The sequence below is a fragment of the Ambystoma mexicanum genome, chromosome 5p, assembly GCF_040938575.1.
Source record: "Ambystoma mexicanum isolate Mex_15411 chromosome 5p, UKY_AmexF1_1, whole genome shotgun sequence".
NCBI lineage: Eukaryota > Metazoa > Chordata > Amphibia > Caudata > Ambystomatidae > Ambystoma > Ambystoma mexicanum.
This window is the reverse complement of record NC_090930.1, coordinates 439792045-439811298: the sequence shown is the minus strand read 5'-3', so window position 1 is coordinate 439811298 and position 19254 is coordinate 439792045. Positions and strand designations below refer to the sequence as shown.

Sequence of the window (19254 nt, the reverse complement as noted above, 5' to 3'; positions counted from 1 at the left end):
AGAGGGGTTGCAACGCAGAGTCCGCCGGGAGGAGGAGGAATAAGTACTCCCGTCAGGCTCTGCGCCACAAAAGCTAGAACGTCACCCGGAGCAACGACATAGAGGAAGTACTACAACCCTCTAAACCCATACCGCAATCGCCAATGTGGAAGAATCCGCCAGTCGCGGAGGTGGTGGATGACAGTAGTAGAGCAGGTGGCTGCAGTTTCCCAGTAACTGCCTGAAAGCTTTGGTACTCTCTGCCTCTCATTCTTCACTCTGAACCATCCTACTGGACGTTTAGAAAACACTTAAAAACATGGCTTTTCAACTAATCTTACAGACCTCCTCTCAGTTCTTTCATATACTTCCCATGATCCAATATCTGTAACTCACGCCTAGGTGCCTTTGGGCTAAGTGTGCTATACAAATTCAATAAATAAATAAATAAAAGTACATGGTAACAAAGTCCCTTTCCTATGCCCATGGTGGCAGAGAAGTGTGGTGAGGGAGGAGATTAGCGAGTAAGAGCGTCTGCAGGTAGGCATTTTGGGATCAACCTGCCCGTTAGACCCCTTCCGCCACTATCGCTTGTCCCCTTGCTTCTTGCCAATCAGTGACATCACTAATCTCCAACAAGCCCTACTCTAGAGGAAGCCAACCAACATCCCCCCTCTGAGTCCCAATACTTTCACCTCCGTGCACCAAGGAATCACGTATACTTCGGCATAAACTAGTGGGACATTCTAGTGACGTATCATGCGCAAATTAGGACCGTACTAGTTTTATGAAAACATTTATTAAGCATATTTAAAACATACATTTTATAATGTGTATTTATACACCGCTGCAGTTGAACACAGAGTCTGCATTTTAATAGATTTTGCAGATCTCTGTCATATGAAATCGTATGTCACAATACTGTACCTCCAGTTTATCTGTACGCATTAGTTTCTGACCAGCAGAGCCTCCTGGTACTGTAACATTGGGATTTCCAGAAACCAGCATAGGCGTATTTGGTAAAAGTTCTGCAGGAACCAAGCCCATTCCAGGGGAAACATGGCTCAGATAGGGGCTAAAAGCCATGGACGGACTGGTTGCTAGCGATTGGGTCATCGGGAACGTAGTCTGCAAGTTAAAAAAAAAAGAAAGAAAATCAATCTTTGGGCAGAGTTACTCTGTGTTCAGGCACGTAACACCAAGAATCTGTCTTATGAAAAATGCATTCTTTTTCTGGCATGATCTGTGGAATTTCTCTTAGCACAACCAGTTCAAGCTAAAGGTGATACCAATAGGTTAGAGAAGAAATTGGAGTGGAACTCTTTATGCATAACTGTAGTTGGGGATACCTTCTGCTGTACTTCATATGGGTTCCCATATTTTTAATGTTTGTGTAGAAATGCAGGAGGGGAATGCAGGTTATGATGCCCTTACGCAAGGAGATTACTGAAAGCTGTTTGTGCAAAGTTAGAAAAGCTTGGCATCTATTTTCAAACAGTTGGCCATAGAGAAGAAATAAAGTGTTGTAGCATGCATATTTCATGTAAAGGGTCATTTTTATTTAACCGCCTGTATGCTGTATTTGACCGCACTTGCCGAACCATAGGCAGGGTTGACACTGTTGCTCAGAAAGGAAATATTACACAGAGGAGCAGTTAAATGTCCATTGTCAATAGGCCTTTAAATAATTAATAAAATGTGTGATATATTAATATATGAAAATGCCTCAATAAACTGGAATGGGTGCACACATATGTAGATGAGCAGCTCCTTTCTGGCATTCAGTGTATCAAAGATCCTTTCTTTGATTAGATATTGGTGGTGGTAGGAAGAAGAGAGGTAGGGCCACTGGTAGGTTGATACAGAATCATCATATTGAATGAGAGCATCTGGTACTCGTCCCTAAACATTGGAATAATCACCAGGAAATACATCAAGGAGAATTTTAGGGATAACTGACACTGAAAGTCATACCTTACTCCTAGTAGTCCTTCGACTTACAACTTTGTGTCATATGACCCGCAGCAGATGAATATTTATTTAATCTGCCTAGATTCCATCCGTCACAGTCTCTTCAGATGGGTAAAAGACAAAAGGCCAGATAATCTTCACGCAAATGCATTATACAAAGTGAGGTTAGCAAATAAGTGATTAAGCAATCAATCAGATTAATGTCAAATCAATCCACTGGCACTGAGACTCTTGTTGGAACTTGTCTTGGTAGTAGGGATGGTGAATAACAAGTTACTTACACGTGGGAACGTTCTTTCGACCAGATGTTCCTCTCATGTATTCCTCATCTTATGATATCTCCATTTCCAGTTTTAGCAGCTTTGGAATTTTATTCCAGGAGGGGCGTTGCGAGTCAATGCCTGTCGACTCAATGTCCCTCGAAGGCCCCCGCCTCAATGTCGACTTCATGGATGGTATATAGCGTGCACATCGACCGCTGGCTTCAGTTCCGTTTTTACGTGTATTGGATTATCCTACGCCCCACAGTTATTCTCCCTAAAAGCGTAAGCTGCAATAACAAGGAAATTCTACTGAGGAGTAGGTTGGGAGGGTCGATGAGGAATATGTGGGAGGAACATCCAGTTGAAAGAATGTTAGAGTAAGTAACTTGTTATTCGAATGTATTGTGTCCCCCCACTTATTCCTCATCTTATGATAGACTCTCAAAGCAGTGCGGAGGGATTCCGAATGTTCAATCTTTAATAATAATTTAGGAGTTCCTTATTGGTCTGTGTGTACAGAATGTAACACTGCCTTCCCAAAAACACCTTCCCGGCCTGAGCAAGAGTCCAGACTATAATGCTTGGTAAATGTGTGGACGGAGGACCATGTGCCTGCCGCACAAATATCCAGAATTGGGACTCCCGTCTGTAAGGCAGAGGAAGTAGCCATGCCCCTGGTCGAATGTGCACAGAGACCCTCAGGAGGATCTTTTCCAGTTAATCTGTAGCATTCAGAGATTCCTGAGATGATCCGCCTAGATAAGGTTTATTTTGAACTACCATACACAACAAAAAGTTGATCATCTTGTCTAAATTTAGACATCCTGGAAATGTAGAAGCTAAGTGCACGTCCTGGGTCAAGCTTGTGTAATCTCACCTCTTCCTTTCCAGGATGAGGTGGAGGATAAAAGGAAGGTGGTATGATTTTTTTAGTTAAATGAAACTCGGACACAATTTTTGGTAAAAAGCTAGGTTTAACCTTAAGGACCACTCTTTCCTTAAAAGAAGAAAGTGTAAGGAGACTTGCAGGATATCCCTTCAGAGGAGCGCTTAAAAATAGATAGCGCTGCCAGATACCCTTTAATTGTGCCAACCTGGAGCCCCAGATTAGCCAGTGTAAAAAGAAGGATAACACCATAGGTGGTGTACTGCATGTAAAAGGGACCACATTCCTATCCCTGCACTAGCTGCAGAATTTGTTCCAATGCCAGCAGAATAAGGATTTCATTGTAGCCTTCTGGCCAAAAGCAAAATCTCTTCCAGGAGGTCCCAATCATTTTATCTCAACCTCCCAGAAACCATGCGTGAAGGTTGAGTGTCTTGGCCTCTGGATGCTGAACCCGACCCTCCCCTCATGAGAGAAGGTCCTCTCTTTGCGGCAGACATATTGGAGGGCAGATGGACATGTCCAGAAGGTTTGGGTACCATGTTCTCCTGCACCAATCTGGAGCAATTAGGATCATGGACTTCACAGGCTTTCTCAACCTCCTCATTACTTGAGTAATGATGGGGACTGGAGGAAACGCATACAGGAGTGGAAACTCCCAGTCCACTACGAACGTGCCCCCTAAAGCTCCTCTTGGGGGAAATTCCCTGGAGCAGTACAGCTCACACTTCTGGTTGACACCGGTCGTGAACAGATCCACTTGAGGGGTTCCCCAAAGGGCGAAGATCTCTAGAAGGACTTCCTGAGCTAGTTCCCACTGGTGGGAGACTGCTCTGCCTGCTCAGAGCGTCCACCACTGTGTTCTCCTCTCTGGCTAGGTGAACTGCCGACAGGGAGATTCCTTCTTGAACTGCCCAGAGCCAGAGCTGCATTGCCCTTACACCTCCTCTCTTGTTGAGGTAGTACATGGCCACCATTTTGTCTGTAATTATCAGGACATTCTTTCCTTGTACAGAGGGCAGGTAGGCCTTCAGCGATAGTCTGATTGCCCTCAGCTCCGGTTGATGTGTAGTTTGGACTCCGATGGAGACCAACGACCGTTGATTGTCAGATCATTGGCGTGGAGGTGTCCGTCACTATAATTATCTCCGGCCATGGTTGCCAAAAAGGTTCTCACTTCAGAATGTTTTCCTGGCAGGCCCACCACAGAAGGTCTTGTGCAATTCTGCTCAGAACCTGAAGGTCTGACATCCTGCCTGAGAATTGTGATCATTGAGTTCTGAGAGCCCATTGAAGAGATCTCATTCTCAGGCGAGCCTCTGGCACCAGGAAAATGTAGGATCCCATGAGGCTGAGCAACCTCAAAAAACGAAGGATGGAAGACACTGGGCATTTGGTGACCATCTGCAGAATGTCTTGAGCCCTCACCTTGGTTGGAGAGGCTTTTCTCAAGGATGCGTCTAGGACTGCCCCAAAGAATTGGAGCCTTTGAGATGGTATCATGTGGGACTTTTTAAAGTTGAGGGAGCAGCCCAGTCTCTGAAGGGAGTGACAGTTGGAGCTGAGATGTTCCAGGACCTGTTCGGGGGAACGTGCCCTGATCTGCCAATCATTCAGGTAGGAGTAGACGTGAATCCTCCCTCTCCTGAGACTCGCTGCCACCGACGCCATCAACTCGGTAAAAACCCACAGGGAGGAGGTGAGCCCAAATGGCAGAAATCAAAACTGATAATGAGAACCGCCAACGGCAAACCTCCGGTAGTTTCTGTGCTTGTGATGGATTGGCACATGAAATTAAGCATCCTGAAGGTCCAATGATACCATCCAGTCCTAGAGCTGGAGGTTCCGAAGGATCTGAGAGAGGGTAACCATCTTGAACTTGTCCTTCCTGAGGAACTTGTTCAAGTCTCTTAAATCCAAAATGGGTCTCAATCCTCTGTCCTTCTTGGTTCTATAGCACCTTTCTCTAGCAGGGTCAAGATTTCCTGCATAAGGAGCGGATCTGGAACTTTTAAAGAGCTGTTCCCCAGTGGATGACTTTGAGGCTTCTTTAGTATTGGAAAACAGTAGCCCATGGCAACTGTTTCCAATGCCCATGCATCTGAAGTAATTACCTTACCGTTCTTTCAGATGCTTTGAGAGTCTGCCTCGCACCGGGTCCTTGTGGACTAATATCTCAAAGAGGTTTTGAGGTGGCTTATGCATCAGCTGACGGTAAAGTAGCAGTTGCCTGGGTGGTCTTAGTACTTCTTCCCCGCCCACCACAGAGGAATCTTCTCTGACCTCTTTGATTCGGCAGTCCTCTCCCTCTTCCAACTGAGAAGTAATAGTAAAAGGACCTGCCCCAGCAGGTTGTTCCAGTGGCAGTGGGGTGAGTTTGCAGTTGTCTGATTGCAGCACCAATGGATTTGGCTGCTGCTTTGGAGGTCTGCAGCTTCTTCGGGCTCTTGTCAGCCTTGCTGCCAAATCAATGTGTGAGCCAAAGGGCATGTTAAGAAGTCTGGACTGCACATCTGGAGCAAAACCAGACTCTCAACCAAGCAAATCTGTGCATTACAGTGCTAACCACCAAAGCCCTGCTGATACTGTCAGCAGAGTTAAGACCAGTCTGGAGGGATTCACACATTGCATCCTTTCATCTTTGGCAATCTTTAGAAATATGTCTCTTTCTTTCCCTTCGGGGATATGTTCAGCCGCCATCGCTATGCAATCCCAAAGGGTGAAAGTGAATTTAGCCAGTGCACATGTGGCATTTGCTGATTCCTAAGGCCCATAGTCCCTGCAGAGAAAACCATTTCTAGCCAAAGCGTCATGACACTTGACATCTCTGTCCGTGGGAATAGTTGGGTATGCATTTTGTTTGGATGTAGACACACACGATGGGGGTCCGTAAGGGACATTATCGCCCTGTAGTCGTAACATTTTCTGAACCCCAATCTCGGTGTTGATGACGATGACATTCTTTGTCTCTAAACTCAAAGGTTTCTAGTCAAGGAACCAAAGCGCACCGTATTCCAAAGTGATAGCTCTCGTGGAATCACAGAACTGTAGCCAATGGCCGCTACGTGTGCTATATATCATTGATGATGTCAACATCGAGATGAAGGTCTTCGAAGGACATTGAGTAGACAGGCATCGACGTGCAGAGCCCGCGGCGGGAAAATCTTGCCAAAGCAGCTAAAGCTGGATATGGAGATATCATAAGATGAGGAATACATGGGAGGACACAATCCCTTTGAAACAAACATGTATTTGTATTATTGGCCTGTGCACTGACAGAACTGATCTAACATCATAGGTATATCATTCAACTTCGGCTCTAAAGCATATATGCAATGTCGACACTGTGTTGCGGCTTTGGAAGATTTAATTGATTAGTCTTCTTGTTAGAGGGATAAGTCTTCATCAGGAAGGTAAGGAAAGGTTTTGCCTGGCAAGTGGGTGAAGCCATATATGTCCTCTCTTGGTATATCTATTCTCATCAAACTTATACCTCTTAAAGGTAATAATAGGAATGTGTGTTAATGTGGATCTTCGTGATTGTTACTGCGGATTCAACAGAGTTTCTTTAAAAAGAGTATCCATATTCTACTTTTTTGTCCATGTTACTATAAATGAATGGGACCTTGGCTAAAACCTCTGGCATAATAGGCTACTTTTCCCAGAGTACCAAGTGTCTTAATGTGGACAATGGACAGCAGCTCTATCTGTGACCTTTGTGGTTCTAACTTTTAATAGAGAGTGTTCGAAGACACAAATGCAGAGCCACTCTGGTTATATGAATGCTTTGTATAGTATCCTGATCCAGGGGACTATGAGATAGGAGGTGCAGTAATTTAATACTGCTCCCTTCAGCTCAGTATTTCCCCATCAACAGTATCTAATAAATGATTTAGTTTTTAAGTTGCCCATATGTCAATAAGGACAATTTATGAACAGATATAATATCTATATTACTCTTACCATCAATACATTGGATTAACTATAATCTTAAAATTGGTTACTGCCAGAGAAACTGATGCATAGGATTAAGCATGGGAGAATGTATTCAGGTAAACTCTTAAAACACACACATTTTACCGATTTGGCCAGACTGAACTTTCTTGAACTTCCTGTGGGATTCAAAGGGAAGGTTACAGCGAGTTTGAGCTGATGCTATACAAGGAGGTATTCGTGGTTGGTATCCATGATGAGTCTTGTGGTCAGAGGCTATAGTTTGCAGATGGCTTTGCTTGGATATGTAGCTAGCAAATGGTTTTTACATTTAGTTACAAGTTGGGAGGAGATAGAATTGTATTTTCTGAATGCACACACTTACACACACATACATGATAACATTGTTACTAGGCAAGAGTGTACATTAAGTGGCTATACCTGACTGTGCAACAGCTGAGTTATAATCTTGTGACTAATGTAGGGAAGGCATGGTATCACAGTGACACAATGGATACAATTTATTGAAAATGTTGCGGTTGGAGAAACTCCTATTCTGCCCTATAACTAAGATGGGAGTGGTCTCGGCCATCAAACGATTAACAAAACAGTCCTAGTCAAGTCCGTAAAATCAAAATGGCCTATGCTCACAAAACCCAATGCCTGCCCTATCTCTTGTACAAAAGTGTAAAAAGGAGAAATGTATGCAAAATGAAACATCAGTGTTCAAATGATGTGACTTAACCAGCTCTCCTTCCCACGTTAGGCCTCGCGGGGTAAGGTGATCCTTATAGGCAGGATGACACATTCTGGCTTGGCTGCCAACACAGTACACAGTTCAAAACTGTGGATCAAGGATCGTCCTGGCCTTCCACGTTAAAGTCTTTTTCTCTGGTTTCAAATTTGATGTTCCAACCAAAACATTCACAAAGGTCCCCCTCTGCCGGGCTCAGACCTTTCACCACACAATTCTCGTAGGTCTCCCACTGCCCGGCTCAGACCTCTCACGATAAAGATTAACACAAAATTGCAAGTGGGGAGGGGAGTTCTCCAAGCTTAGCATACTTTTGGAATCCTGCAATCAGGCTCAATCCTCGTTCGGATGTCAAAGTCTTTTCGAATGTGCATGGTTGTTTTACAGACCACAGCAGGACCACTTCGACTCAATGTTCACTATTTTTCCTTTCACTCTTGCTTTTAGCTTCCAACAATGTACCTTTTGCTGAGACTTTCGAATGGGCTGCTTCCTTTCACTGGACCACTTTGTTACTTATTATTGCTGATCTTGCAGCTGCATTTTACTTTAAAGTTCATTCACAGGTCTGCCTTTCTTAGCGTTTCACTTCACAGCCTTCACTGGTTATATGGTGTTGCTATTTGCATTCACTTTAACACCCACTGGTCTCTCAGGTCGCTTGCCAATACACCGCCTGTGTATGCTTCTTGCTTGTTTTGCGGCCTCTAATTTTCGACTTAAGGTTAGTACCACAGGCTCTGCCTCGCCTCCCCAACTCTGCCATTCACCCGGGAGGGTTGCTGGCATCCTTGAAACACAATGCAATCTTCACTTGTGGGATCTGGCCTCTGTCGGAGGCAACAACCCCAGTAGGGAAGCCTTGGGGGTTTTGGCCCACTGCTCTTGTCCCCTGGTCCGATCCAGTAGGTGGGCCTTCGTCCTGGAAGTCTGCTCATTCTCGTGTTCCATCTTGCTCAGAGTGTGTCTATAGGTTCTCCCTTTTATTTGTGTGAAGCGAGCTAACTGGTATCAGGTGTATGCACTTAGGGTAAAGTGCCTGCCTTACCAGATTAACAGGAAATGTCCAGTAGGATGTGGTTACTCTAAATCACCCTCTTTCTTGGCCCAGTGTTTGTGTAAAAAGGTGGTGGGGGGAGTTGGGACTTCGATTAATCCTAAAAAATAGGATGGGGTAGATGAACAAAAGAGGGGGAATACTGCGTTTCACCATCGGCTATCTCACCCCCACTCCCTGAAGACCCCTCACCCAGGTGCTCCTCCTGCACTGGTCACCCCAAGGGTCTGGATCGAAAGGCAATGGGCATGCCCTGGCCACCTGAGAGAAAGATCCCCAGACACTAGCGGGCGAGATACCCTCTGGTTTCTCACACTAAGGAAGACAATGTTTCGATTCATTCGGTTATGATTCAGGAGCACTGGTGAGCCTCAAAAAAACTTCTAAGCATGACTGCACGAAATTGTTCAATTCCATTCCACCAGCTGCAGAAGCGAACTCTGATTTCAAACCGTTTCACCCCAATCTGCCGTTTGATCATCCCTGCATATAGAAAAGTGTGTTACGAAGTTTCTCGCACCTTCTACGCGAACCTAGCAAGGATCAAATAGAGCAATACATAGTTTCTCGTGATGCTGTGTGAACCTAGCGTGGCTCAAAAAAACTCATGCAAAGTTTCTCGTGCTGCAGCGCAAAACTAGCATGGATCGGGAAAACCGTCCAAAGTTTCTGCAAAACTACCACAGATCGGAAAAGAGTTTCTCGTGTTGCTACACAAAACTTGCAATGAATAAAAAAATACCTGCACAAAGTTTTGAGATCGCTGTGCGAACCTATCACGAATCATAAAACTATATGAAGATTCTCGTGAAACCAGCATTGTTAAAAAAAACAGCCAAAGTTTCTAGTGTTGCTGCACGAATCTAGCATGGTTTGAAAAAAGCTGCACATAGTTTCTCGTGTTGTTGCACAAAACTAGCATGTATCGAAGAAAAGATGCATACAAAGTTTCCCGTCCCGCTCCACAAAACCAACATGGGAATGAAACACCACACTACTGAAGAGGGATGGGCAAACTCGCAGAGATCCTGAACAAAGCTTGCACATGCTTAAGTGCAATTAACCTTATGGAACTGCAGGAGCACCTATGGGACCTGAGAGAACCAAGTGTAACTTACATATGGAGAATGTAGAATAGCATGGACACTGTCGGAACGACATATTGGTTTAGGAACATTACAGCAGGCCACAAGCCTCTCAGCAAGAGCTGAGCTGAGGTGAATTCAGGCTGGATGAGAGCAAACATGTGAGACAGGACCAGCTGGCAAGGCCACCAGATACGAACGACATTCCATTCCCTGAATGACAGTAACACCAGCTGCAAATAATACAATAATTTCTCATATTTCAGAGCTGCAGAAGCTCAAAATGATGGTCTCCAAACACATGACCCGGCCGACTCAGACAATAAATCGAAACCAGAGCTGGGAAAGCGAGTCGATCTCACACTGCCAGACAGAAGCTTGCAACAAAGATTTTACAATGTAAGACAAGTGTTGCACAAATTGAACAAGCACGCTCATAGTCTAAGGTGGTGCACACAAGTAACAATGCAGACACACAGTCATTCTTACTTCCTTGAGAAGGTACACCAAGAGCTGAAAACCGTTGCGGATCCCAGACATGGGGAAGTCAGCTCTAGCCAATCACATTTCAGACTCGTAAGAGTGGGTAGCGATGGGATAGAACCAATGGCAAGACCCTCACACTGCAACACTGTTTAGAGATAGTAATTTGGGGATGGACAAGGCCAGCCACCTGACATGCAAGAGCCAGTAGAATAACTCATATAGGGGATTATATAGGTTATTAGGTTCCTGATGACCAATCCAGTAGGCCGATAAGTTTTCTGGAGAGGGGCCCAGTTTGTGATATCACTATGACACGACTTCGGACAAAACTGGCCTGTGATCCAGGAGACATTGAGATGTCTGTGGATTTCTTCTATCCTTGTACTGAACCCGATTGGTTTTGGCTGTAATAAACTGCAGTTTGAACTTGCTGTCTGGCTGGGTCTATGTTCTTTTGGTGTTGGGTCTTCCAAGAGTCTGCAAACTCCTAGTAGTCCTCAAACCTACCTGGGAGTTTGTCCCCAACAAGTTGGTAGCCAGAGGATGGTTGGCTGCGCCATGCCTGGCACCAGTGCGACTCCTTCGCCGTCAAACCTGAGAGGCTGCGGGACCCTCGCATATTTTGAGAGAGATGGGAAAACATGTGCCCGTTTAAAGGTCGTCAGGAGCCCCTTGGAAATCATCCTGCCCGAGATCAGCAAGTTGTTCGGGAAGACCAGGATAGGGAGGCGAGTGCCTTGACGGGGAGCCAGCAGCCGAGCAGCACCAGCACAGCACGGAACGTAAGTATCGATTCAGACCAACAGCAACTGTGGGTGTGAGGGAGGATATTGAGTATTGTGGAGTATTGTTTTTTATTGTTGAGTAGTAGTGGAGTATTGTTCAGTAGTGTAATAGCATCGTATAGCACTGTTGTAGTGAGTAGGGACATGAGCAGAGTTAGAAGTCCCTTCTCTGTGTTTAGGGCGTATTCGGTCTTCGAGGTAAAAGGTTCGGGTGAATAAACTAGACTACTGACTTAAAGGCTTGGATGACAAAAGTTTTGTAAGTAAGCTATTCCTGTGGGTTGGGCGTTTTAGCTCAGGTCATAAATTATGGTATCCCCGTGAGCGTTAGCAAGGGACCTAGCCTAGATTGCGGAAGTTGAGTCGGCTGGGTAAGTATCCTGGAGTGAGGAATTTCACACGTTAAGTGCCGCAACGGGTGCAGTTCGATCACAAGAGAATATTGGTATACTCTGCCTGGAGAGCAGGAAGGTTTTTGTGTGGGGTTTGGAGTAACGGCTATTGTAGTGTGCACGCGATATTTGATTTACCTAAATTGTGTTAATAGCTTGGTGACGTCACCCTTAGGTTTGCATATAGGACACAGAGAATTTGAGACAGTGAGAAGCTAGTGTTGAGAACTTGGGATTGGCAGACGAGGTGAACCAGTGGTGGTGCACGGAAGGTGCATGCGCAAGATTGTGGTTGTGTGTCTGAGGAGGCATCAATTGTGAAGGGGGGCAGTGCACGGAGCATGCCTGATAAGATGTGGAGCCGAAGGGGCTCGTAGAAACTGGAAAGTATTATTACTGCATTCTGACTTTTTATCCCTTAATAGCGGATTATCGAAACCCTCGACTAGAGGTTAGGTAAAGGGTATTGAAATGTATCAAGGTAACAGTGGGGGACTACTCCCCTTTAGCATTTGTTTAAGTCACTTCCGCCTTATAAGGAAAAATATGTAACTATAGCATAGAATGCTCCAAAAGTACAGAAGGTAAATTAACCAAACCATGGCCACCTTGTGGACGTTTCTCCAAAGATGTGCAGCAATCACTATTGACACACATACAGGGTGCCTACAAGGGGAAGAAATTGACCAAACCCATGAGTATATTTGAGTTGTGGCGCATGTTTCAGGAGCGAGAGGGGGTTGCCGCGAGGCATCAGTGGATGTTATGCCAGCAGGAGGTGAAGGACCAAGGGGCCCATCCCTCCGCACCTCCCCCTCCAAGTGTAGTATCTGATGACACCAACAATGTACAAGATGTGTATACAATGAGGGAACTAAGGGCAGGCAGCAGAGGGGTATTCAAATCAGACATATAAGCCACCACCATACACTAAAGAGGATAAGCAGAATGGCGCAGGACCGCTAGCTAGTGACGCATGGAAGAGCAGTGAGGTGCAGCAGCGCGAGAAGGAGGAGTTTGAGGACATAAGCATAAATGAATGGATAGTAGTGCAGGTACTCTTAAAGCTTCAAGGTAAGACAGATGGGGAAGTAGAAGGGGCGACCGAGACAATAGAAAGCCTGAAGAGGGACAGCAGCACGACAGACTGGGCAGAACTAATGGAGGAGGAGAATAAAAGGGAGAAGGACAGGGAAGTGAGCTTAGAGCACGAGGACAGAGAGATAAGGAGGGAAGAGAAAATGGAGCAGGAAGACAGGGAGCGATTAAGAGAGGAAGAAAGGGAACAGTTAGAAAGGGAGAGGGAAGAAAGAATAGAGAGGGATCTCAAGGAAAGGAAGAGAGCAGAAAGGGAGATGAGGGAGAAAGACAGAGAGAGATAGCAGAGCAAGAACAACGCAAGTTAGCAGAGAGGGAGCAGAGGAGGACGAGCAAGAAATAAGGGCAGTGAAGACACAGGCAGCATTGGATAGGGAAAGAAATAAACGCGAGGAGGACAGATGTGCAGAGCCAGATAGCACAAATTCACTAGGCAGGAGCGCGACAGAAAGAAGTGGAGCAAGCCTAGGGGCCTGGGTAGGAGGCAGCAAGTATGGTTTAGTAGACATTGATCTTAGCATGGAACCTAACACAGACTTGACATCAAGGAGACTACGTTTTGCTGAAGATTTCCGTAGTAACATGGACACAGGATCTGACAATGACAACAAACACAGTGGGGACGAGAGGGGGGGAGCAAGGCTGGTCACAGTCCACGGGGACAGACAAATGGGCGTCATGGGAATTTAGGACTAACAGAAAAGGAGAAGGAGGGGTCGATTCAGAAGACGAGCACAGCAGATGAATGACATGTGCACACCACACACACAACACATATGTTCATAGACTAAGGGATCTCCCAGGACGTAGGAGGGCAGAGACAGCAATAGCTTGTTAGAGATTATGATTGTCTACAGCTTATGACGATAACAGAAGAGTACCCACATTGGAACCAGCGGATATATGCACAGACATTGAGGACGAGAGAGGGCCTCAACAAATTAGACTGTACCGAAGGACCCCGGAGGAGAGGGCAGCATATTCACGGATGCCTTTATTAGAGAGAGGAGGGGCAATAGCTCAGTATGTTCCATGGAAGCACACAGAAACGGAGAATGTGAAGTGTAGGTTACCATCACTGAGCGCGGAAGAAGGGAAATCGATTTATGAGATGGAGAAGATGACAGCTGGTCACAGACTCGCAGTGGGTGACGTAAAGGGACTATTAGTATTGATATTCAGGGATGCAGCTGATTACTTATGGAAGAAGGTGTGGTTTCCAGGGGTGACGACACAGAACACAGAGCAGGATGGAGTGCCATTTGCAAACTGCAGGGTAGCAATATGGCAAGCATTACATACACAACAGACACGTCAGCCATTGGGGCGATTATGTCACACAAAATGAGGGAAGATGAAGACCCTGTACAGTACATTGAGGAGATACAAGAGCTTTGGCACCTCGAAACTTGAAAGCCTTTGGACAAAACAATAGCAATATTTCATCATATTTTAGTGCAGGGACAACCAGAGCCAGTACAGAAGAGTTTGAAGAAATTGGTGAGGATGGAAGTGAAGAGATGGCCAGAAATACAGCTCACAATAGTATACCTTTGTAGAATGTGTCCAGGAGAAGGTTAAGCAAAAAGCGTAAGATAGGAAGGCAGATGAGGCCAAACTAGTACAACTGAAGCTATCAAAGTATGCAATGGAAGGGGCGGTTATAACTAGCCCCACACCAGTGGCAAAGCCACAGTATTAACAACCACAAAAGTGTGCAGCGCCCATTGGGGAGGGTACATGCGGCGGGGCAGCCCACAGCAGGGATTTCGAGAAAGGGAGGATTACAAAAGGGGTGTGGCTTAGGGTCTCCGATGCATCACAACCAAGGGGATTTTCAGGAGGGTTTTGAGGGTATGGACAGCAGATGCAGCAGAACACAGGAGACGTTTGAGGGGGTTTTCCAGGACAAGAGAGGGAGCCACCAGTGCTGGACTTGCGGCCAGCTATGACACATTTCACGGGCATGTCGATTTAGAGGGACACAACATAATTGGGGAGAGCAGGGCCAGCAGCAATATGAAGGAGAGCGAGAAGATTATTATACCCAAGATCAACAGCCCCAAGGGCAGACACAGGGCACATATCGACAGATGCCACAAGCACCACCAGCACCGGTGCAGATACCACAAATGGCAGCACAACTACCACAGTATTTACAAGCACTACAGATCGGGGGAGCACACAACAGCTAGCACAAATACAGGATGATGACACATCAGCACACGTGGACACAGTAGCAACAACACCAGTTCGACGACTGGGAGGAGTTACCATGGTGGGGAACAACCCCTTTACAGGAAACAGATTATCTATGTACCCTCAATAGGACAGCCCACAGATGAACTTGATGTGTCCCATCCTGTCGATCACACCCAACCCTGCGGAGGAACCTCGCATAGGGGTGGCGATAGGTGACAACATGTTTTCCTTTCTTGTTGACACTGGTGCGACTAGGTCATGCATTAGGGAAAGGTTTTCTAATACGGTCCAAATGTTTTTTGCACCAGGGCAAAATTGGCACTTGTGGTAATATCATGCAAAAGTGCATTTGCACCAATGCAAGGCTTCTCCAATCTGGCCCCAGATTGAACACTCCAGGCCTGAGAGTTCTGGGCTTGTCCAAATGTCCACCCAGTGCATTGGAACTTCAACAGGCTAGAATTCTCCCGAGAATTGAGTGGAGACCATTGTATCTTATAGCATGTCAATGGTATTTTGCATAGCAGCACATCCTGGTGAATGACACCAGCTTGCTTTATAATATTTAAGGTGAACTTCAGGTACTGTAATACTACAAAAGGAGTCTGTTGTGTGATTCACAAAGGAAACCTGAGAAATGGTATTGCCCTTTTAGCTTAATAAAGTGTGCCGGACTACACAAAAAAGGTGGCCTTTTAACACACCCATATTGATTTAAAACTACACAAACGGTGTTGGTGCACATCTGCCATGGAATGCATAAGAAAAACAAGCATTGCCAATGCCACCAATTTTGGCTTTTGTGTAGGCATGAGAAAGACACCGTAGTGGTATAAACTGGCCATTGATGGTAGCAGCTGCAAAACGATCTGAGTACACGGCAGTGCCTGGAAAATGCCTAATACTTAATATACAAAGCAAAACTGTTGGCTTTGCCAATGCTTGTTTTCGACAGAACTTCAGTGAAGGACACACACACTGCTCTGAAATCCAGTGGCTGAAGGCAGACCAGGTTAATACATTTTAATTACACCAGTTTACAGCTCCAATTATGTCATTAACTCTCGGAAGACTGCTTTAAAAAGCACTGGCAGGCACTTGCACACAAAGTTTAATGGTAAGACTTGATATTTCTAGTTTAAAGAGATCCCAGGAGGATGTGCTTTGGGCGGGGAAGGAAAGGTAGTGAGTAAGAATGGTCATAGGGATTAGCAGGGCCAGGTCAGTCAGTGGGTGGGTAAATAACAGCACCTACAAGCTTTGTGTCTCTGCTTATATGCTATGTCTCCTTAGATGTGCTCTAATGCAATAGTTTCGGATTATGTGCCCCCTAATAGGCCAAACTAAAGAGGAGTATGCAATCCGACGTTTGAGACAAAAAGTGATGACGCGGTTGCCCATAGTACTTAACTTGCTTTAGCATAAATTGACCAAGGCCTTACATGTACCTTTGACATATTGATAACCTGCTCAACACATGTCTCACACATTGCCTCCACTGAGGCAGCATAGAAAGGGCAGAATAGCAAGCAGTGACATTGACAGTGTCAGTCAACATTGCCGACATTTATCATTGTAACCAAAGAGAACATACATATGTGGGCCCATAGCCATGGCCATCAAAATCTGACTTGCCAGTAAATATTTATACTGCTGTGTTACTGTACAGAAAATAATATGTTCTCAAGCACTCTATTGCCTGGCTTGCTGAATTAACCACCACCTGCCGTGACCATTAACGGTAGTACTCTGGATGATAAAGATGTCTAACAATTTTCAAATCTAACAGAAATCCAGGAGGTTTTCATAACTAGATCTTTTCTCTATTTCCTGGCTCAATGGCTTTCTTCTTATCTAGTATCCCTGATTCCCCAAAAGTAGCAGATAACACCTTAGCTGGATTTGTTAAAAGTGACCATGGGCGTGTGGTGGCAGTGCAGTAGGGGCAGGTGAAGTGAAGTGGAGAACAGTTTTATCATTGTAAAACTCGACCTCTTATTATCTTAGAAAAATGGATTCCGACAGCAAGCTCGACGGACTGACATGGCTCACATGATCAGATACTCAGAATGCACATTCGTAACCAGACCTGCGGCTGCTTATAAACAAGAATGAGCAGCAAACACATGACACAAAAATAGTCCCATCCTACTGGAGAATTTAACACCTAACTGTTTGCTACATTTGGGCATCTATGAGTTCATGTGCGTTGGTGGGGGCTAGTAATCCTCCAGCAAGTCTTACCCTGCTCGAACATTTTTATTCAACTACAGTAAAACGGCAACTTTCACTGCACATATGCCTATGTGCAAATTCATCCTTACTGTAAAAAGGTTTGGCGTTAAACATTCTCATTTTGCGGGTCAAACTGCAGAGGAGCAGATCTCAAAACCAGAAGCATTAGTTCTTGAGCATGTTTTTTCGTGTTTGTGTGGTCGGTGCCGTATGTAGGCCGGGGGATGAAAGTGTGTTACTAAAAAAACATTCCTGCTGCTTGGATGATTTTAGTCTGTTTAGTGTGTTTAAGGCACCACCGTGTCGTGCCTTAAAGTCCCTTTTCACAGCACATACTGTGATATCTTATCTGGGACTATAGTACATGTTCAATGGAGTTATGCTGCTTAGATTCTTATTTGCTTGCTATGCTACGCGCTGGCATATTTTTGATATGCTGTGCTGTGCTTCCCTATCCTGTGTTTGCTATGCACCGCCTGGCTTTTAAATACTACGTTTTCTACACTTTACGTTTTAGTTTTATGGGGGTGTAACCCCTCAGACCCCTGGTTATGTTGTGTTATGTCAGGGTATGATATAGTATGCCATGTTTTGTCATGTCACATTAAGGTCATGCTGCTTTGCAGCAGTACGAATAGTGCTTTGATGCAGCCAGAGCCCCAATCCCTATATACATGTTAATGGTAAACAGCACTCAGTTCTCTAAAAGGCCATAACACCCAAACTAGATGTGCAAATGTAAGATGGGAAGTAAACTACACCCCTGTTGGGACCTAAGATCCCCCTTTCTTCTGCAGGCCACAGTCTGGATACTCTGGAAGGGGCACAATAAGCCACATTTCAGATAGGTCTCAGCGCTCGGAGACCAGTACAATGGGGACTTCACCCTTTATAAACGATTTCTAACTAATATAGGATTTACTGTTGACTACATGCACGAAACCGGCCCAGACACATTGTAAAGTCCTTTTGGTCAAATAAACAAAGCACGCCTCCTAATAAATTTAATTTGCCACATGTTTTGAGGCATCTATCGAAGTAGGGAAAAAGAGAAAGGGCCGGATTTACAGAAGGCTTGGATGTGGGCTTTCTTCTTGGACAGGGCATCAGGCCAGTTTGTAAGAGAATGTGCCCGATGCCCTCCACTTCCCCTCACCAACCCCGCACTTGCGTTTTAGAGTGACGAGGTCGGAGTCATACCAAGAGTTGCCCTTGTAGGTAGGCCTCTGGCGGATTCTCATGACAGAGGCAAGGACATTCAGAGTGTTAGTGATAGAAGGAACAAGTTACTTACCTTTAACTGTTGTTCTCCAGCATGGGTCTGGCATGGATTCACATGCTCATGAATATTCCCCGTCGTCAGGTCGGGAATCCTCGGTAAAGAAAAAATCAGTATCAGTTTCGTTTCTGATCTGTCTTTCTTAGTAGTAACCAATCACTGATCTCTGGGTCATACTGCCCCCATCCAATGACTGCCCTCTACCTAAGCCCCTCCCTTGGCAGCCATCCTCAGATTTGGTAGCACGTAAAGTGGCAGTATGACCAAGTGAAGAGCCGCAGAGGGGAAGGAGGGAGGGTTTGCATGTGAATCCATGCCAGACCCTTGCTGGAGAACAACAGTTACAGGTAAGTAACTTGTTCCTTCTTCAGCATGGGGTCTGGCATGGATTCACATGCTAATGAATATAAGAATACATAGCAGTATACACATGCACAACCACAGGAGAAGGCAACAGGCTCAACATTAAGCAATACAACAACTCAACATTAAGCATCTCTTACCTCCTCACCAGGCTCACCTTAAGCGAACAGGTTGCGCAGCACTGCTTGGCCGACCCTGGACTTCTCCCTGGAGTCCCGATCGATGCAGTAGAATCTTGTGAAGGTGTGCGTCGACCTCCATGTAGCAGCCCTGCAGATGTCCAGCAGGGGCACACCAGACAGGAATGCCGTGGTAGCAGCGATCGCTCTGGTCAAATGGGCTCTCGGACGGCCAGGCAGCGGTTGGTTTGCCAACCGGTGACAGTGCATGATGCAGCCGGAGAGCCATCTGGAAATGAAAGCCTTCGAGAGAGCCTTCACTTGATTCACAGGTCCAAAGTTCACAAACAGCTGTGATGTCTTCCGA

At 45.5% G+C, this 19254-nt stretch overlaps 1 protein-coding gene across 6 annotated transcripts in view; it reads right to left on the bottom strand.

Moving 5' to 3' along the window:
* MBNL3 (muscleblind like splicing regulator 3) overlaps positions 1-19254 on the bottom strand; it is a 690269-nt gene that overhangs the window by 218197 nt on the left and 452818 nt on the right. For all 6 annotated transcript variants that reach the window (XM_069612838.1, XM_069612839.1, XM_069612836.1 and 3 more), the window contains exon 4: positions 907-1107. In XM_069612838.1, coding sequence (XP_069468939.1) covers positions 907-1107 — 201 coding nt within the window. The remainder of the gene's footprint in view (positions 1-906; positions 1108-19254) is intronic.